This window comes from Adiantum capillus-veneris, chromosome 4 (assembly GCF_014529385.1).
Source record: "Adiantum capillus-veneris isolate H3 chromosome 4, ASM1452938v2, whole genome shotgun sequence".
Classification (NCBI taxonomy): domain Eukaryota; kingdom Viridiplantae; phylum Streptophyta; class Polypodiopsida; order Polypodiales; family Pteridaceae; genus Adiantum; species Adiantum capillus-veneris.
In genome coordinates, this window is record NC_140934.1 from 47,465,416 (window position 1) to 47,484,036 (window position 18,621).

Consider the following 18,621-nt stretch of genomic DNA (forward strand, 5'->3'; position numbering starts at 1 on the left):
TATGGATGTGTCATCACCGACACTAGGGTGGCTACGTCCCTCTCATCCATAGGCAAAAATGTGTCCTAGCATCAACTCATAAGCCTCTAGCATGAGCATATCAAAGAACTCCATGTCTCTGCCCTACCTCTACCTGCACAGACTCCGATGACACCTGTTGTGTCTCACTAGAGAATTTCCACTCTGACTCTAAATCTACAGAGTCTATTGGCATGTCTTGCACAGATACATGCTCTGTCTTGTGAGCATACTAGAGCTCACTCACAAAGGAGACACGCCCTCTCTCACTCAGTGCATGCTAGCAATAAAATCAAGACTATGCCGTCTCGTATGTTAGATACATGAATAGGATATACCAAGCCACTCTGACCTTCACTAGTGATCCGCAACGCATATGGAAAGACTCCTTTCTAAGCAATATCTGACACCCACAATCTACGAACTATCTCACTAAGATCAAACTCTATCTCAGTTGAGGAACGTAGCACACATGTCATAGAATATAGGATGTACCACTAGGTGGTGTGACATGAAAAAATGCATCAACAGGGAGACGTGACACAACTCGAAGACGTGTAAGCAAGAGGAATGTTAAAGGTAAATGTGACATCACCGTCACCGGCATATGAAGCCACCTCTCTAGCATGTTTCAAAACTTCATCTGCATCATGTATACATCTCCATTGTCTCATACGTGGCTACGTCTGAAACAAAAGGGCCTATGTACCTTGTGTGACCACAATGCCAACATTGCATATATTGGCAACTACAAGATCATTGTCTCTCATGAGTTATCATTGTTGACTTTGAATTATCACACATGTCTTCTATATGGATGCCAACCATAAACCATGCCAAAACGGAAACAAAGTGGGAGATCACTTAACTGCTACACAATCATTATAACCATGATCAACTGCATCAAAGATACTTGCATACGCGTAAAACGACTCCATAATCTACAGGCATAAACAACTTCAATAAATCCCAGTGAGGCCAATCTGGGACAAACAACTCAACTAAGCATAAAGCGCATAACCATATACAAGTAGTGAACAAACAAAGTGCTCAAAACACATTCCACAAGAAAAGTGTTTGCAAGGATTTCTCAACGGATCAAAAACCTATAGAATCTATAAAGCCTATGAATGCTTGTAATCTATAGCCACATGAGCATATGAGAACCTCTCTCTTGCGAGAGTGGATACAAGGAAAACCAATCCGTGTCCATATTGACAAAACCTATCAAAGTGAGAGCCTGAACTCGATCAATATCAAAGTGGGAGTAAATATCGACCATAAAACCATTAGAGAATAAACTACAGATACACATAAAGCATGAGAAAATTTGGGGAAAATCCAACAGAGTTTTCCCTGAAATTCAAGAAAAAACTCAAAAATTGCACCAAAACCGCATAAAGCATGAACATACACTCAGTTTCTTAGTATCAAAATTCATGTATGGCGTACATGAACTACCAAAACCCTTCCTGAACGAGCGGCTCTATGAACAACTATACATGTCCATAATCCTATAAACATGTGAACATGCCACTTGCAAGTTGTACCTAGCTCACATTGTATCCGCATATGCATACATAGCATTAAAACTACACAAACCCGTGCTAAAAATAATCTCTAGAGTGACCCACACAGTCATACATGAGCACATCACTTGTGCCGCATAATCTGCATTGGAAAAGAACACACAATCTGTGAGTAAAAGCGTGGAATCTGGAACACTACCTTGTTGGTCGGAAAACTCGTCAAAGGTAAAAACTAAGACACATAGAATAACCAACCATCTATGGTGCCATCCAAGAGCCAAACTTGCTCATGGGAAATCCACTATGGAATGGTCCATTGGAGCTGCTATGTGTTGAGGTGTATGGCCTAAGCAGAAAAGGTCATTTCCAAGGAGACTACGTTGGAGCCGAGAGCTGCTCTGGATGTGGGCTAGACAACAACTAAGGCTATTTACAAACCTTCCGCCCAAGCTTGGGCGTGAAGATGTGGAATCTAGCCGGCACAACACGATTGGCAGCGCAAAATGGGCTGCGGACAAGAACGTGGGCTGCCAAGACTCCCTGCCCAAGCTTGGGCGGGGAACGAGCTGCTGACAACGCTTCCTGCAAGACACGTCGAGCCAATACGCTGCCGATTAAGTCTGATAGGTTCGCCACGTTTGGAGAACGCGATACCTTCAGTGTGTAACACCTGCCTGTCCGTGCGCAGAAGTGATGGGCAGGCAGAGACTCAGTGTGTATCCAGCCTAATGTTGCTCTCTCTCAATGTGTCTCTTACTGTTTCGAGGGTGAGATGCCGAGGGAAAACTGTCAAAGCAAAACCTCTTTGGAATGGGGCTATGTTGGAGGAGGGAACCAATGTCCAGACTACACCGGAGGAGAGCCAGATCGCTCTCTCTTGCCCTCCGTCTCTATGTCAAAGCCGAGAAAAGCATGTTGATGCCATCTTCCGCTGTCAGACGAAAGTCGCTAGCTGATGCCAAGTAGAAGTCAAAACTAATAAGAATGCCAAAAATCAAAAAACCAATAGTTAATTCCATAGAGAGCGCGTTCGTCAATGCCAAGTGTGACGCCCTCGTTTGGGGCGTCGCGGAAAAGGGGCCGCGCCGGCTCACCTGCGATGCAAACAGGACCTGCAGGCAAGCAAACGCATACACAAGAACGTAACTTGAAAACTGAACGCAAGAGGGACATGAGAGTGAGGGACGCGAACGAATGATCAATATCATAAGAAAGTGCCGAATACAAGGGACGCAAGTAATCACATGAAAACGGGGCTGGCAAGTTGGGGGAAGTGGCACATATTTCCCTTATATACACCCCCGGGTTGAGAGAGCTTGACGCCCACGTCAAGCCGGGGTTTTGAGAGGTGCCGATACAAAATTTGATGCCGAGGTTTTGGGGCGGATATTTACAAGGAGGGGAGTTAGATGTTGCCACCAAAATGTCTAGCTACCTAGGGTGATGCTAGTTACAAAGTGGGGGGAGGACTACTCTATGTGGTTGTCATTTAGTGGGTTGTTCTCCTCTTCAGTCGGCATGTTGTAGAAGCGCAGCACAAGGGGTCTCCCAAGTCAAAGCATGATTTCTTCAGGTACCCAAGTGCATTCCGTCATAGGGCGATTTCGCCATTTGACATAGAATAATTGTCCCCGGCGCCCAAAACGCGACTTTAGGATGGCCTCCAGCTCATGTGGCGGGCCATCCTTTACATATTCGGGGAGACTTCGTCCATAGGTGTTATCCGGCACAAACCTTTTGAGTAGATTTACATGGAAGGCGTTGTGGATGTTGATGTGTGATGGGAGGTCCAACTTGTAGGTGATGTCGTTGTAGGACTTGAGCACTTTGTATGGACCATAGTAGCGGTGGTTGAACTTCGGAGAGAGGCCTTGGGGGAGGGTGATATTCTGAGAACTGACGAGGACTAAGTCACCTTCTTGGAAGAGTTCGGCAGGCCTTCGCTTTTGGTTGGCGTATTTGGCGATGTGTACCTTGCTTTGCTCGAGACTCTTCTTTGCACTTTGCATGCGGGTTTGCCATTGTTGAAGAAACTCTTCACATTCCAGATCCTGGGCATGCACATCGCCGGTTACCAGTGCAAGAGGTGTGATGACTTCTTTACCTGTGGAGAGCTCGGAGGGGGTGTAGCCAGTGCTGCTATGGATGGAGTTGTTGTAGTGGAATTCCAGGACGTCCATGTATTCAGACCAGTCCTTCTGATCTGCCTTGACGTAGCTGCGGATGTAGTCTTCAATGCCTTGGTTGGCTCTTTCCATTTGACCATCGGTTTCGGGGTGGTAGGCGGAGGAGAAGCGTAGCTGGGTGCCTAGTAGCTTGAAGAGCTCGCGCCAGAGGTCACTGAGGAAGCGGGTGTCGCAATCAGAAACTATGGCTAGGGGGAGGCCGTGGTATTTGAAGACTTTGGCGAAGAAGTGTTTTGCAACTTGGTAGGCGGTGACGGGAGGCTTTGCAGGTATGAAGTGGGCTTGCTTGGTGAAGTAGTCGACGACCACCATGATGGTAGTGTGGCCGTGTGAGGGGGGGAGGTCGACGATGAAGTCCATACTTACCATGTCCCAAGGCCGGGAGGGTGTTGGCATGGGGTGGAGGAGGCCGGCAGGTTTGACTCTTTGAGCTTTGACCAATTGACAGGTTGGGCAGGTGCGCACGTAGTCGATTACGCCGTCCTTCATTTTGGGCCACATGTAATGTTGGTGGAGTTTGTCATAAGATCTTTTCTGGCCACCATGTCCAGCTAGCTTGCAGTCATGCGCTTCCCACATGAGATCTTTCTTGAGCTCTGGGTCATTGGGGATGTAGATTTTTCCATGCGCGTAGAAGAGGTTATCTCTGACTTCGAATAGACCCAGGGCAGCTTTACCAGAGATGTGGTCGTGGAGCATGCGGAGGACAGCGGGATCATCTTTTTGTGCGTCGAGGATGCGTTGGCGTAGAGTGCTGGTTGCTGTGGAGATGGCTGTGAGGGTGGGCATTCGACTAAGAGCATCTGGCATGACATTTGTAGTACCTGGTTTGTGGATGATGTCGATGTCACATTCTGCCAGTGTATCTTGCCACCTAGCTTGCTTGGGGGTGATTTTGGGCTGTGTCTAGAAGTACTTGAGGGAGATGTTGTCTGTGTAGACCTCGGTGTGTTTGTCTTGGACATAGTGTCGCCACTTTCGGAGGTAGTGGACGACAGCGAGCATTTCCTTCTCATGTGTAGTCCATCTTGTTTCTACATCTGTGAACTTGTGATTTTCGTAGGCGATGGGCTGATGCTCTTGCATGAGGACTCCACCAATGGCACCATCGGAGGCATCTGTATGCACTTCAAATGGTTTGGTGAAATCAGGTAGTCGGAGGACGGGGGTACTACACATGGCGATCTTCAGGTTTTCAAAGGCTTCTTCTTCTTTATAGGTCCACTGAAAAGGTTTGTGGCCTTTGGTTATCTCTGTAAGTGGCGCAGCAATCTTGCTGAAATCGCGGATGAAGCGGCGTGTGTACTGACAGAAACCCACAAATTCGCGGACTTCTTTGATGGATGTCGGAGGAGCCCACTTGATGACGGCGTCGACTTTCTTGGGGTCCACCATAATATCTTCGTACGTGACGATGAAACCCAGGAACTCGATTTTCTGGACAGCAAACTCACATTTCTCCAGCTTTGCATAAAGTTGGTGTTCCCGGAGGTGCTGGAGTACTGCGGCGACATGCTTCTAGTGTTCTTCTAAGGTCTTGCTATAAATGAGCAGATCATCGATGTAAGTGATGAGAAATTCGTCAATCATGTCACGGAAACTGTCATGGATTATTCTGCAAAAGGTGCCAGGACCGCCGATGAGACCGAAACCCAGGACAAGCCATTCCTAGGAGCCGTAGCGTGTGCGGAAGGCGGTCTTCGCAATGTCTTTAAGGACAATGCGGACTTGGTGATAGCCTGAGCGGAGATCGATGTGCGTGAAGTACTTGGCACCCTGTAATCTGTCCAGGAGGTCTTCCATGAGGGGAACTGGGTACTTGTTTTTGATAGTTATTTTGTTGAGGGCCCGATAATCCACACAGAGCCGCATCGAGCCATCTTTCTTCTTGACGAACAGGACTGGGGCCCCAAAAGGAGAGCTGCTGGGCCGGATGAAACCTTGATCCTCCAATTCCTGGAGTTGCTTCTTGAGCTCTTTTAGCTCGGTGTCGTTCATGCAGTAGGGGGCCTTCGCCGGGGGTGTGCTCCCTGGGATGAGCTCAATTTCATGTTGAATTTGACGAGGAGGGGGTAGGCCAGGGGGAAGTTCTGGGGGCATGACATCTTTGTACTTCTAGAGGATGGGGGTAAGGGAGGGGTCACCCACTTTGGCCTGCTCGATGGTGATGGAGTTGAGCCTTGCTGTGGGCTGTTCCTTTGCTTGCATGATGCAGAGGTGAACCTGAGCTCCTTTCTTGAGAGCCCGCTCTGCTTGCTTTGCACTCATGAGGTTGAGTCTGGGGGACGAGCGTTCTGGGATTTTTTGTTTACCTTTCATCGCTGCTAACTGAGCGAGGTCTTGGCGGTTGATGGGGGGGGGGGGGGGGTTGGTTTGAAGATGCGCCTAACGGGTGAATGCTTGCTGCGTTGTGAGTCTGGTGCCTTGGACTGTCACTGCTTTGCCTTGATTATTCAGGAGTAATTGGTCCACCTTCATGCCTAGGAGTGCAATGAGGTACTTGTCGTTGAAGGACAGACCAATGATTGCCTCAAAGTCGTCCATTGGGACCACTATGAAGTCAAGGCGACATGTGAATTCACCCATCTCGATCCTGACTTGACGGGCTGCCTTTACATTGCTATCCTTTCCTTGGGTGAACTTGACTGTAGTTTCATTGACGGTGGTGAGGCGTAGGCCCAGGCGAGCGGCGCACTGCGGGGATAGAAAGTTGTGTGTAGCGTCGGAGTCTACCATGATCCATTGTTGCTGGGATCCAATTGTTGCCTGGACATATAAGTTCTGAATGTCCGTTATCGCCGCTGCCATGCATTGCGGGTGGAGGGAAACTGCTCCAATCCGGGGTTGCTGGTTAGCAATAGGGCTAGCAAGTTCTTCGACTCTTATTCGGGGGGGGGGGAGGGTGGTTCTTCTATTTGGAGGGTGTTGACCCTGCTAGATGAGGAGGCTGCTTGATTGCGCTTGCGTACACAAGCGTAGTAGGGGCCATGAGAAATCTTGCAGTCACTGCACCAGGTGCGATCGGGGCGCGGGTTGTTATTGTTGCCCTTGTAAGTATTGGGGACAAAACTGCCGGACGTGGTGCTGTAGGAATTGCTCGCAAAAGAGCTGCGCGGTGGTGAGCGGGGTTCGTTGCTTTTGTTATTGGGTACAAATCCACGGCCTAGCTCGGCGGTTGGGTTAGTTAAGTTGTTGGGGGCAAAATTGTTGGGGCGAGGGTTATTCGGGGGAAAACCTGGGGTTGAGTTTGTATCCCGTAGTTTTTCGGCCATGTTAGCGGCCACTTCCCAGGTGTTGGGATTCTGCTTCTCTACCTCGCGACGGGCCCAGGGCTTGGGCCCAGGGCTTAAGGCCGTACAGGAAGCCATGTAGCCTGTCTGCTGTGTGCATCAGTGGAAGTTGAAGCATCAATCGGCGGTACTTGACAACGTAATCTGATATGTGGCCGTCTTGGCGTAGATCGCGCCACGAATCTCTGACTTTGTTGTCTTCATTCTCTGGGACAAAATAGCTGAGCATGTCTCTTTGTAAGTCTTCCCAGTCCTCCCAGTGCTTTGATGGCTGTTCAGTGAGGAACCATACATAGGCGTCGTCGGCCAGGAAGGTTTTGGCCACTTGCACCCATCTGCGTCTGCCTATGTTGTTCCACTGCATGTAGTCTTCTACCTCTCTGAACCACTTGTTGAGTTCCAGTGAGGTGCGATGGCCTTTGTATTTCTCTGGGGGGATGGGTTTGAATTTGCCCAGTCTGTTTTCATCTTCTAGAGTTCTCTCAGGGCTGTAGTAGCGCCCTTCACTTTGGTCATCCAGGTAGCCTTCATCTTCGTCGACTGTCTCTAATCTTCCGGGCCGCGGTCGTCTTTGTGTGTTTCGTCGCGTGTTGACATTACTAGGACCCGGGCGGTCTTCGTGTCGCTGGCCTAGCTGTGTTTGCAGTAGGTCGCTCTGATTAGCGGACATCACGTTGATTTGGTGTTCTACGGAGGCCATGATGCGTGCCTCCAGTCTTTCTTCCATTGAGTCTTGGTGGTCTTGTCGCGACTTCTTCTCTTTGTTCTTCTTCGGGGCTCTATGCAGTTCCGGTTCAATCCTGTATCCTTCTTCATCTTCTTGATTTCCCGCCATTGGGGTGCTCTTGTGGCCGGAGCCGAGGAAAATTCAAAAGTATCGAAAAACTGAAAAATTGCTTGAAAATGGCTTGAAAACGTTGAAAAACTGTGAAACAACGCAAAACAGGGTCCAAAACGGCGAAAACCGCGAAAAACAGCTCAAAAACGGTGAAAACCGGTCCCAAACGGTGTAAGATGGGGCAAAACGAGGTAAAACGTTGAAAAACGATGGGGAACGTGGAGAAACGCGTCAAAACGGGCAAAACGGGCCAAGAATGCGGAGAACGCAGTGAAAACGGGGCGAAACGCGGGTCAAACGAGGCAAAACGGTGAAAAACTGTGGGGAACGTGGAGAAAACGCAAGGAATGGGGCAAAACGGGGCAATCACGCGAGGGACGTGGTGAAACGGGGCAAAACGGGGCAACACGGGCCGAGAACGCGAAGAAAACGTGGAAAAACGAGGCAGACGGGCCGAAAACGTGGTGACAACCACGGGCCACGGGCCGACGTCGGGTCAGCGGGGACTCGAGCCGAAGCTCTGATACCAAGTGTGACGCCCTCGTTCGAGGCATCGCGGAAAAGGGGCCGCGCCGGCTCACCTGCGATGCAAACGGGACCTGCAGGCAAGCAAACGCATACACAAGAACGCAACTTGAAAACTGAACGCAAGAGGGACACGAGAGTGAGGGACGCGAACGAATGATCAATATCATAAGAAAGTGCCGAATACAAGGGACGCAAGTAATCACATGAAAACGGGGCTGGCAAGTTGGGGAAAGTGGCACATACTTCCCTTATACCAAGACTGAACTGAGAGCCAATGTCGCTCTCTCTCTCTCTCTACTTCTTGAGGCCACAAGGTCGTTGTTGTGAGGAGAGAATGGAAAGAAGAGGGACTCACCGAAGCAGTATGCAAACTGGAGGAGGGCTGACTCTCTCTCTCTCTCTCTCTCTCTCTCTCTCTCTCTCTCTCTCTCTCTCTCTCTCTCTCTCTCTCTCTCTCTCTATGCTAATGTTGTCAATGCTAGTGCCGTGGCCTCGGAGGAGACCTTGAAATTCTCTCTTTCTGTGTCTCTTGCTATGCAATGATGCTGAGAGTTACGCTCGACAAAAGAGGTAAGAAGCCTATGTGGAGGGCTGCCGTGAAATACCCGTACCTCTGCCTTGGTTTCATGCACGTAGTTGCTCACTATGGGAGTCAATTGCTTTTTCCTAGACCCTATCATGGGAAAGGTCTCTAGCCTAGTAGGGTTACCACTGACCTCATTGATTATCTCATTCTGAAGCCTAGCGCATGCCTATAAATTGAGTTGTCTTGTACTCATCTTTCAAGTTAATTTTGCACCATTATCTAGTTTTATTTTTATTTTTGAGTCTATACTCTAGTCTAATCTCTTGCAATTAAGCATTGTAATTACCATGCCATCATCATGAACACTTCTCTCTCTCATCCACCCTAAACCCATGAAATGGTATGAGAGCCGACGGTTCTACCTAGGCATAGTTGCTTACATATTTTTTCCTTGCATTAATTTTCTTTAGGTTAGTAATAATCTCCTTTCTTAATCACTATTTGGGCATGAGCATACTCCACTACCCTCTAGTGATTAGGAGGAAGGTGCATGATTATGTGATAAGTGCATTGATTAGGCATTTTGGGATTAAGTTTTTTTGGTGAAGGAAGGTCGATCCAACTTTGGAAGATCCCCTCCACCAAGTTCATATTATTCCTTTTATTTTTCTCTCCTGCTTGGAGCCCTATATAAATAGCTCATATATGCTCCTTGCTCTGGGCCTTCAAGAAGGGTTTGAATCCCATTGAGGGAGTCTCTTTTCATGCCAAAGTCAAGCTCTTTTTTGTACCCAGGATAAGCCCTGCAATAGCCTTTCCCTTGCTCATTATTGCAGACCGCCATAGTTGAATTGCAGACGCTCTAGTTAGGCAAGCTAGCTTCACACCAGATTCACGGGAGTCTGCTGCATTTTTCAAAGTGTTAATCATATTGGAATCGGAAAACCCTATCTGCTCCTCAACGACCTGTTGAAGATTGCCCAATTGATGTTGCAACACACTGCATCAAGAGCTGGCCACATTGGTGCTTTGCAAGCCTTTGCAAGCCTCTGCGAGTACTGCCCTGCATGCCTAGCTCAAGCCCATCACCAACTCTCAAGCTCAACAACAAGTGTCTGACATTGCACATGCAGCTTTTTTTCTTTTGAGTTATTTTATTTACCCTTTTAGTGTTTGATTTCAAGGCACAAAACCTCTGTCCCCACGGGTAGAGCTCCAAGCCACCTCGCATCCAATCGCCCTCATGCTCAGCTCCTAGGTTTGCTATTTTTGGTAGCACCATCAATTGGGCCAGCAAACAAGAACGCCCAGCTTTTGTGTTAATACAATAATGGCAGCTCTTAGCTATGAGTCACATGACTCGACCGAGTCTTTAGTCTCAATAGAAACCTCACCTATGGCACAATTATCACCACCTCACCGTGCACCAATGCGAATGCACTTGTGGGATCCAAAGCAAGAACGACATTGAGTTTGCAAGCAAAGGTATCGAGAATATTGGGCTTCCAATCTCAATGCAGCTGCACTATAGCCAAGGCATGAGCCACAAGAAGAGTTCGAAGAGAATGATGTGGAGGAGGAAACACTCAATCCTCAATGCCAAACACTTCAGTGGGTCCCACTAGAAGACCTACTACAAGTTCCAATCAAAGATCTCTTGTTGGGATGGAGGAAGAAGAACCAATTGAAGAAGACAAAGCATTTTGAAGATGTAAAAGGCATACTTAGCGATTCCCAACTTATTTCCCATTTGTAAGGCTAAAGTCTACTTTTGTCTATTTTGCTCGTATTATCTGAACAACTATCCTGGGAGTTGCATGGGGTCGCGGAGGATTTGCCATTTAGCGTTCCTGGAAGAACTCTTGTAATCTGTTTTTCAAGAAGAGCAATGAAGGAGAAGTAGTTTTTATGTCTTGTCTCTATGTATGCGGACATTTTTGTAGTCTGTCTGTTTTATTGCTTATGTTTACCACATATAACATAAGACTTTTTTTTAAAATTCCCTAGTTTAAGAGGAGGTTATTGACATCCTATGTGGATATTGTGTTATCCTTAGTGGATATGTCATCCTGTGTGGATAGTATTTGTCATCATATGTGGATATACTTGTAAGTCTTCATTGTATTAGTCTAGCCCGAAGCCCGAGGGGAAGCTTGTTGGGAATTATGCTTTGTCCTAGACCCTGTCGTGGGAAAGGTCCCTAGTCTAGTAGGTTTATCACTGACCTCATCGATTATGTCATTTTGAAGCCTAGCTCATGGCTATAAATTGAGTTGTCTTGTACTCATCTTTCAAGTTAATTTTGCAGCATAATCTAGTTTTATTTTTGAGTCTATGCTCTAGTCTAATCTCTTGCAATTAAGCATTTCAATTAGCATGCCATCATCTTGAACGCTTCTCTCTCTCATCCACCCTAAACGTCTGGAAGCCCCTCCTCTTCCTTATGAGCACTGCTTATGTTGCCTACTGGGGGCAACACTCCTCTCCCTTTTCCCTTGTTGTAGCATCGTAGAAAACCCCAAATTACTACTGGTGAGCTCTCTAGCATTGCTCCAATGCCTTCTACAATGTGTGTGTACACACACTACACACAATGCTGGAAGCAAAGAAAAATGCGATGTTGCTCGACTTTGCAGGTGCTTGGTTGATTTTTTGCAGATTCCCAGGCCCCTTCACGATTATCTAGCTGCCAATTTCACAATACTTTGCTTTTACTAGTGCTGCGCTTTATTTTAGCGCTACCCTCATGCCTTGATTTTGCTGCCTTAAGACTTGCTCGATGTTGCAAATCCCCAATTTTGCAACGGGGCCATGAGCTTCTTGTAATGCCTACAATCCACGACCCGCTTCTACTGATGTTGCGTTGTAAAGTCTTCCAATTTCAGCTACTGTTTGGCTTAATTTCGTGCAGATGCTCCCAATTCACTTGCTCGATTCTTCCCTGCAACCTGTTACAGATCTGCCTGACCTGCTCTATTCTTTATAGAGATTCCCAGGCTCGATTCCCTATTGATCCTTCAAGATTCCATTGCTTAACCTTCAAAGGGGTGGCTACACGCGTCGAGAGCTCTTAGGCTCAGAGATCTCCTCCTGATGCCTCCTATCCGCTTCCTTCGAGCCGGATTTACCGCCACCGATCACCAAACAAGGACAAAAACAAGGTGGATCATGTTGGCTTTGAACCTTGCCACAACCAATGAGGACTTTACATGTGAAGTGCTAACCTCAAAAACCCAAGCAATTCTGAGCATGTGCTCCTACCTACTATGAACATAGCACGGTAGAAGATGCAAAAAGGCCTGCATCTTCCATTGCCCTATTGGAACCCACCCTGGTCTTGATTTGTGTGCCATGTTTTTTAAGGTCAAACTAGTCAGATAACCATGATTTATGCCAAAATCTAAGATATTTGCAAGACTAAGATGGCCCAATTTTTTACCTTGAATATCAAGGTTCCACCGATTTACCAACCAGAATTTTTCATTTTCAACGAGGAAATTTGCATTAAAAACCTGTCAAGGGGAGTTGGCCTTGCAAGGGGCTTTAATCATGCCCGTTATCGCTCTACCCCTAGGAGTCTGGACATGCGGTGTGACTAGCTGATTCAAGGGATCACATCCTCGAGACTATTTGCTTGGGATGGTGACAAGCCCATTTGATGGCATCGACGGTGCGCAAGTCGGGCGTGGGGAGCGAGGATATCTTGGTCCGACACATGGAAAATCTCATGGCGGCGCGGGGGGCGGGTTTGCCCGCTGCAAGACGTAAACCACGGAGCGTGAGCGGCTACGGAGTGCCAACGTGGCGAGGTGACGAGGCAGGCCCTGATGGACGAGGTGGGCTGGACAAAGTGGGGGATGATGATAGGGCTAGGTGCCACTTCGTGCAATTTCAAAACAGTCCGCCCTAACCTCCAGTTAACCCATTAAGGGCTTCCATACTGTGACCTATGCGGGTCTTGTCGGGTGGCAAAATGCATGATTGGGGGATGCGAGGTAGTTACACCGTGGTACTGCGAAGGTTTTGACTGCCATTCCAAGCCTCAAATTGCTAGTCAAAGCTGCATCCGCACCTCTGCACCTCCATGCTAGAGAGCAATGTGGCTTTTGGGCAGCTCTCCTCTCCCCCTCCTCTTCTAAAAGAGCTTGCCACTTATGAGCCTTTGTCCTTGCTCTGGATTGCCAAGCTGCATTCATCATGAAGAATTGATATCTCTCCACATCCACCCAAAGTTGATCTCTTTCATTGTAAACCCGGGCAAGTTAGGGTATTGCAGTGCAAAAATGGGAGAAAAGGTGGCCTATCAGTAGGGCAGAGGATCTTCTTGCCATGGCTACATGATTGGATAGTTGGGGAGAGGTGGAAAAGTCTTTGTAAACCCGGGCAAGACAGGGAATAACGGCGATAATGGAAGGGATAGCTTGTCATTGGGATTTGAATGAACTCCTAGTCATTGAGCAGCAGCCAGAGTGGATAGACTCTTCAAACAAGATGCTTGGGCGACAAGGTCCTCTTGATATGTATCAAATCTGTAGCACCTTTGATAAGGAGATGGATGGGGGAGACTCTATTGATAGCCACAAAATGCAAGATTTGTTTGAAATGGCTCAACAACCATGCATAGATGCTTTTGCATTTACATCTAATCGGTATTTTGCCTTTGATAGACAGCATACAGCTTAATGATTGCTTCCATACAAAAAGAGCAAGGAGCGACCATAGATTAGACTCTCAAAGCAGTGGACAAACGGGGCCTCTTGGACTTGAGAAAATGGAGAAGAATCCAAGCATCATTACACACGATCACTGATGAAGATGGTGATGTGTATCTTGTCAATAGCACTGGAAAGAGGATTCCATGCATAGAAGATTGGGAAAGGGTTGTGTTTTCATACTACACAATTGAACATCTTGATAGGACCGCAACCAGGACAGCAATTGCAGAAACATGGTGCACCAACATTAGGATGCATGGTATTTCACTTGAATTTGGAAACGAGGTCCTTGATCTTTTCTCTTGTGCTACAATTTTTCAAGCTTTGGAGGATGGACATAGGCAGATGCGAGATGTGAGAAAGTGCCTGGGTTTACATGACAGGGGTGAGAGTGCCAGCAAGAGTGAAGTGTGTATTGAGCAGCACACAGTGAGCTTTGTTGATGTTTAAAAAACATTAGATACTATAGTTGTCAACCACAAAGCAAGATTACTTAGACTAAATTAGGCAGTACAAACAGAATGGAAATTTGTGTGCCATCGATGGGGCGACGCGCGAAGAAACGGCCAAGAGCGTCAGCGATTCCGCACATCCAAGAAGTGTGGATACACCTTCATGGCTTTTGTGGTTTTTCCAAGACATGACACAGAGAAGGTCACTATACGGGCATTTGGAGATCACAAAGGGCATGTTCCAGGGTCGCGGAGTGACCTATATCACCTTCCTATGTATCCTATGGTAAAGAAGTGATGCTAGAGATCAACCCTTCATTCTAGTTATCCAAGACAATTGGATTCTTCGCATGTGTATGCGTTTCTCTAGCAATAGTTCTTGGGCAATAGACTCAACCTTCAAGGCAAATGTATTTGGCATGCCCCTGTATGCAATAGTGGTACCAAATCAGCATGGTGTTGGCTTACCTGTGTGGTTCATGTTATGCATATGTGATGTAGGAACTAGCCATGAAAAAGTTGCCTTGAAGGTCACTTTGAAACTAGTCTTCCAAAGAATGAACAACATCCGCCCAAAGACGTTGGTGATTGATAAGTGCATCACTTCACTACAGGCCATCTAGAAAGTGGTTGATGCCGATCCATTTTGCTAGGAAGTGGGTGAAAATGGTAGTATCACCTAAGTTGCATGCATTGTGCTAGTATGTTGGTTCCACACAAAGAAGGCTTGGGTGGAGCATTTACTTCCATAGGTGCATCCAAAGGCTTGCTTATGTTTCTTTGCCTCTCCATTTTCCATGCTTATAATTGCCTCCCCCCTCCTCATGTGTTCTTGCAGGTCCCCAAAGAAATTCATGACCATGTGTATGTTGCAATGGAGAGTATGATGCAATGCCCAACGGAGGAAGAGTTTGACTCAAAGTACAGAGAACTCCTTTGGGCATGCTTGGGGCATAATAACATTCTAAGATACATTAGCAATGGATGGGTTGCAAAGCATGCACTTGGCATTGATTGTGGACAAAGTTTGGCCGGCTCTTCCCTCATGGGCATGTTGACACTATGAACTTGGTGGTGGAGAGACTTTGGTAGTAAGTAAAGTACACCTTGTTGGATGCACGGATCAATCGATCAATCTTGACTTGTTGCATGCCCTTATTGGCGATTCAATCACAGGACGTGGATGGGTGGTACTCCTTTGGAGTTCTTCAAACAAAAACAGGAGATCGGTAATGCCCCTCTATTTTTTGTATGCCACGGTTTACCTTTTGCCATTGCCTGGGTTTACATTTGGAGTAATAGTGTCTTTATACTGCAATCTGAGCAATTGTGTCCTTTTTTGGTACTTGCCTGGGTTTACATTCTGAGTAACTGTGTCTTTATACTGCATTTTGAGTCAATGTGTCTTTGGTTTACATCCTTGCCTGGGTTTACATTCTGAGTAACTATGTCCTTGGTTTATTTCCTTGACTGGGTTTACACTCTGAGTAACTGTATCTTTATGCTGCATTCTGGGTAACTGTATCTTTGGTTTATGTCCTTGCCTGTGTTTACAGACTGAGTAGCCGAGTCTTTATACTACCTTTCCTTTTGTAGTTGACTTAGGTAAACACAACATGTATGGGAATGACAAGGGGCAAACAAAATGCTTGTCAGGTGGAGAAAAAAAGCTTTGTAGATATGTAAGTGACCCATCAACCGTCGAAGTGATTGAGGAAGTGGCCCTCCTTTTCAAGGTGTTGAGTATGTCATGCCACAATATCTAGTATCATGAAAGCTTGCAATGCTCTTATTGTGATTGTGCAGATTGGGCAAGCATGTCCAAGCACCTATATGGCATGCGACTAGTAGTAAGATACTTCTTTCCTCATATGTGCCATATTCTCCCAATCTTTGACACGTCTAGGGAAATGGTGATGGAGAATACACAAGAGGACATTGGCTTCGAGACACCTATGAGAAACTGAGCAACAATGAGAACCCGGGGCCATGGGGAAGTCGACCCTAATGACGCTCTTGGAGTACATCCTAGGGGAGAGGTGCAAGAGCCTAGGGGAGAGGTGCAAGAGCCTGGACGTGAGCCGGATAGCCAATTGATTTGAGCTGACACTTGTAGAAGTAAAGAACTTGCTGCTCTTCCCAGATGTTACTCGACAACCGAGTAATGTGACCGCCAGCATCTTAAAAAGGTTGCTCTCCAACGAGAGGGTAACAGTGGAGGCTAAAGGGAGGCCCGCTATGTCGGCTAAGCCCGACGCCCACTCTTTATTTTACGGCCAACTGGAGGTGGCCCGACGTGGACCGATCTAGTGGGGGAGGAGACGCTTCCTCTTTATACAAACACCCAGAACGGTGACATGCCGCAATCCTTTTCTTATTGAAATGCTCAAGGGGGGCATCAGCGGGCTAGTTAACTGGGCCTTGGGAATGCCGCCCGACAAGACCCGGATAGGTCACAGTGTAGAAGCCCTTGACGAGTTAACTGGAGGTGGGGCTGACTGCTCAGGGCTGATAGAGTGGGTGACAAAAAAAGTGAGGCATGACCCGAGGGCCGAAATCCCACTAGGAGCAAAGAAGGTGTCAATTCCCGGGTCTCTCTACGAGGATTATATCCTCTATGTAGATGCGAATGGGATAGAACCGATCCCATTAAACCAATTTGGGGATGCGTTAGACGACATTATACGATCGCAAGGATATCGCAACGTTGTTATTAGGAGGAGATCTACAGGGAGAGTAGTGCAAGGGCTAAGGCTCGGTTATGGGGAACCCATAAGGAAGAACAAAATAACGGGTTCGATGCGGTACCTAATGAAAACTGATCCTTGGCTTGGGTTTAAGGAGGACAAGGAAGGATGGGAACAAGAAGGCTGTGAGACGGTCGACCATGTTGAAGGCGTGGATGATGTCGATAGTGTTGATATTTTATCCAGCAGGGAATACGTAGAGGGAAAGGAGGATGAGCCCAAAACGGGAGGGTGCCTTCTATCCAACGCAGGGGGGGCAATCCTAGAAGAAGGACTGGATGTGGGAGTGAATGAGTACGAGCCTCTGCCTCATCTACCCCCCCCCCCCCCCCCCCCCCCCCCCCCCCCCCCCCCCCCCCGAAGTGGAGAAGACCCTATAATTCTTAAGACAGTATAAGGAGCTTAGGGAGGCCTATTGCAAAATGGAGGTATGGACAGAGGACCAGATGGTTCAGTGGGCAGTGTCTTGCATCAAGGTAAGGGAGGGTTCAAAGGAACGGGTGGGGGGGCTCTATTTACAGGCAAAGAAAGCCCCGCGCAAACAGGTCACGGTCTGCCACCCTTATTGCCTAGTACTACCTTGGCCGGCCTGCCTTATCCTCTATCGGGCCAGTTGGGCTCTGGGTTATCGAGGTTGGCTGCCACCCCCTCTCGATACGAAGAGCTCGTTAAACTTCTCAATGAGGAGAGCAAGGCTATAACCAACACATGTTACCTACTAATTCGCTTATTTAGCTTGGAAAATAGCCCCTATTTCAACTGTAAATGCTCCGTGCAACACCTCTTCGCCACCTCATATGCAGAGCTTCCCGATTACTCGCAACTGGTGCCAAAGAATGGCTTTGGTGCAGCCAACCTAAGACGCAACATTAAGAGGGTCATTCGGCAAGTAATTGACCAGCTAGTTCTCCCCAGTGAGCTTATGTTGGAGGAAATCGACAATGCCTAAATTCTTATCCGCCAATTTGATGATTAGATTAAGGCCAATTTAAGAGAGGTAAGAGATTGTGCTCTGTCTTTATAGAGTTGGATGTGTTGTTAGCTTCCTTTGGATTTTTAACATTACAGTGTCAAAGGTAAGGTTTAGAGATGGGGATGAATCCAACTAGGATTAGAAGTGTTATACACCTCTATCTTTGCACAAGGGAGTCACAACAGAGTAAACTATCAAGAGCTCCAAGAGTACTTTTTGAGCAATAAACACAAATCCATACTCTTGAGCACTGCAAAAACATTCAAACTAGATTCTTGCATCATTTGCAAAGGTGATTTTTTGAGCTAGAAATATATAATAACCCAATATAGATTTGTTTGTTTTTTAGTCTATCCATGTTCTAGCATTGGGGAATGCAGTCGTGCCGGCCATCTCAATAACCTTTGGTCTCTCAAATAACAACGGAACTTAACATGGAAAGCAAAGAGGAAAATGTATGCTTGTTTTGCACGAGGACCATATGTAGGAAAGTGTTTTTGTTCAAGAGACTACATGCCTAAGAGAAAATGAATTGGATCTTGAAAAAAGTAGTGCTCTTATGGAAAACTATAAACTTCATATTTTCTACATTTTACTTAAAAAACATTTTGACTCGTTTTCTTGAAGCATATAAAGACTTCTGGCCTTGCAACGAAGATCAAAGAAGGAAGATGATTCTCTTTGATGGAAAGGCTCAAAAGCCCACAAACAAAAGGAGACATGAAGGTTTCTGCTTTTGGGACATCTTGCAAAAAAGGACACCGTTGGAGGAAAAGAAGAAGAAGAAGAAGATCGTTTTAACATCATAGGAAACTATCC

At 46.9% G+C, this 18,621-nt stretch overlaps 1 protein-coding gene and 1 pseudogene across 2 annotated transcripts; both read left to right on the forward strand.

Moving 5' to 3' along the window:
- Positions 1-11,191: 11,191 nt before the first annotated feature.
- On the forward strand, positions 11,192-15,427 carry LOC147459102 (uncharacterized; annotated as a pseudogene). Its single transcript, XR_015187835.1, has 2 exons — positions 11,192-14,368; positions 14,921-15,427. The product of XR_015187835.1 is annotated as an uncharacterized LOC147459102 (transcript).
- A 132-nt stretch (positions 15,428-15,559) lies between these two features.
- Positions 15,560-17,778, forward strand: LOC147459103 (uncharacterized). Its single transcript, XM_086511548.1, has 2 exons — positions 15,560-17,115; positions 17,236-17,778. Exons 1-2 carry the CDS (start codon positions 16,465-16,467, stop codon positions 17,776-17,778), a joined length of 1,194 nt encoding a protein of 397 aa, XP_086367674.1. The 5' UTR covers positions 15,560-16,464.
- Positions 17,779-18,621: the final 843 nt, after the last annotated feature.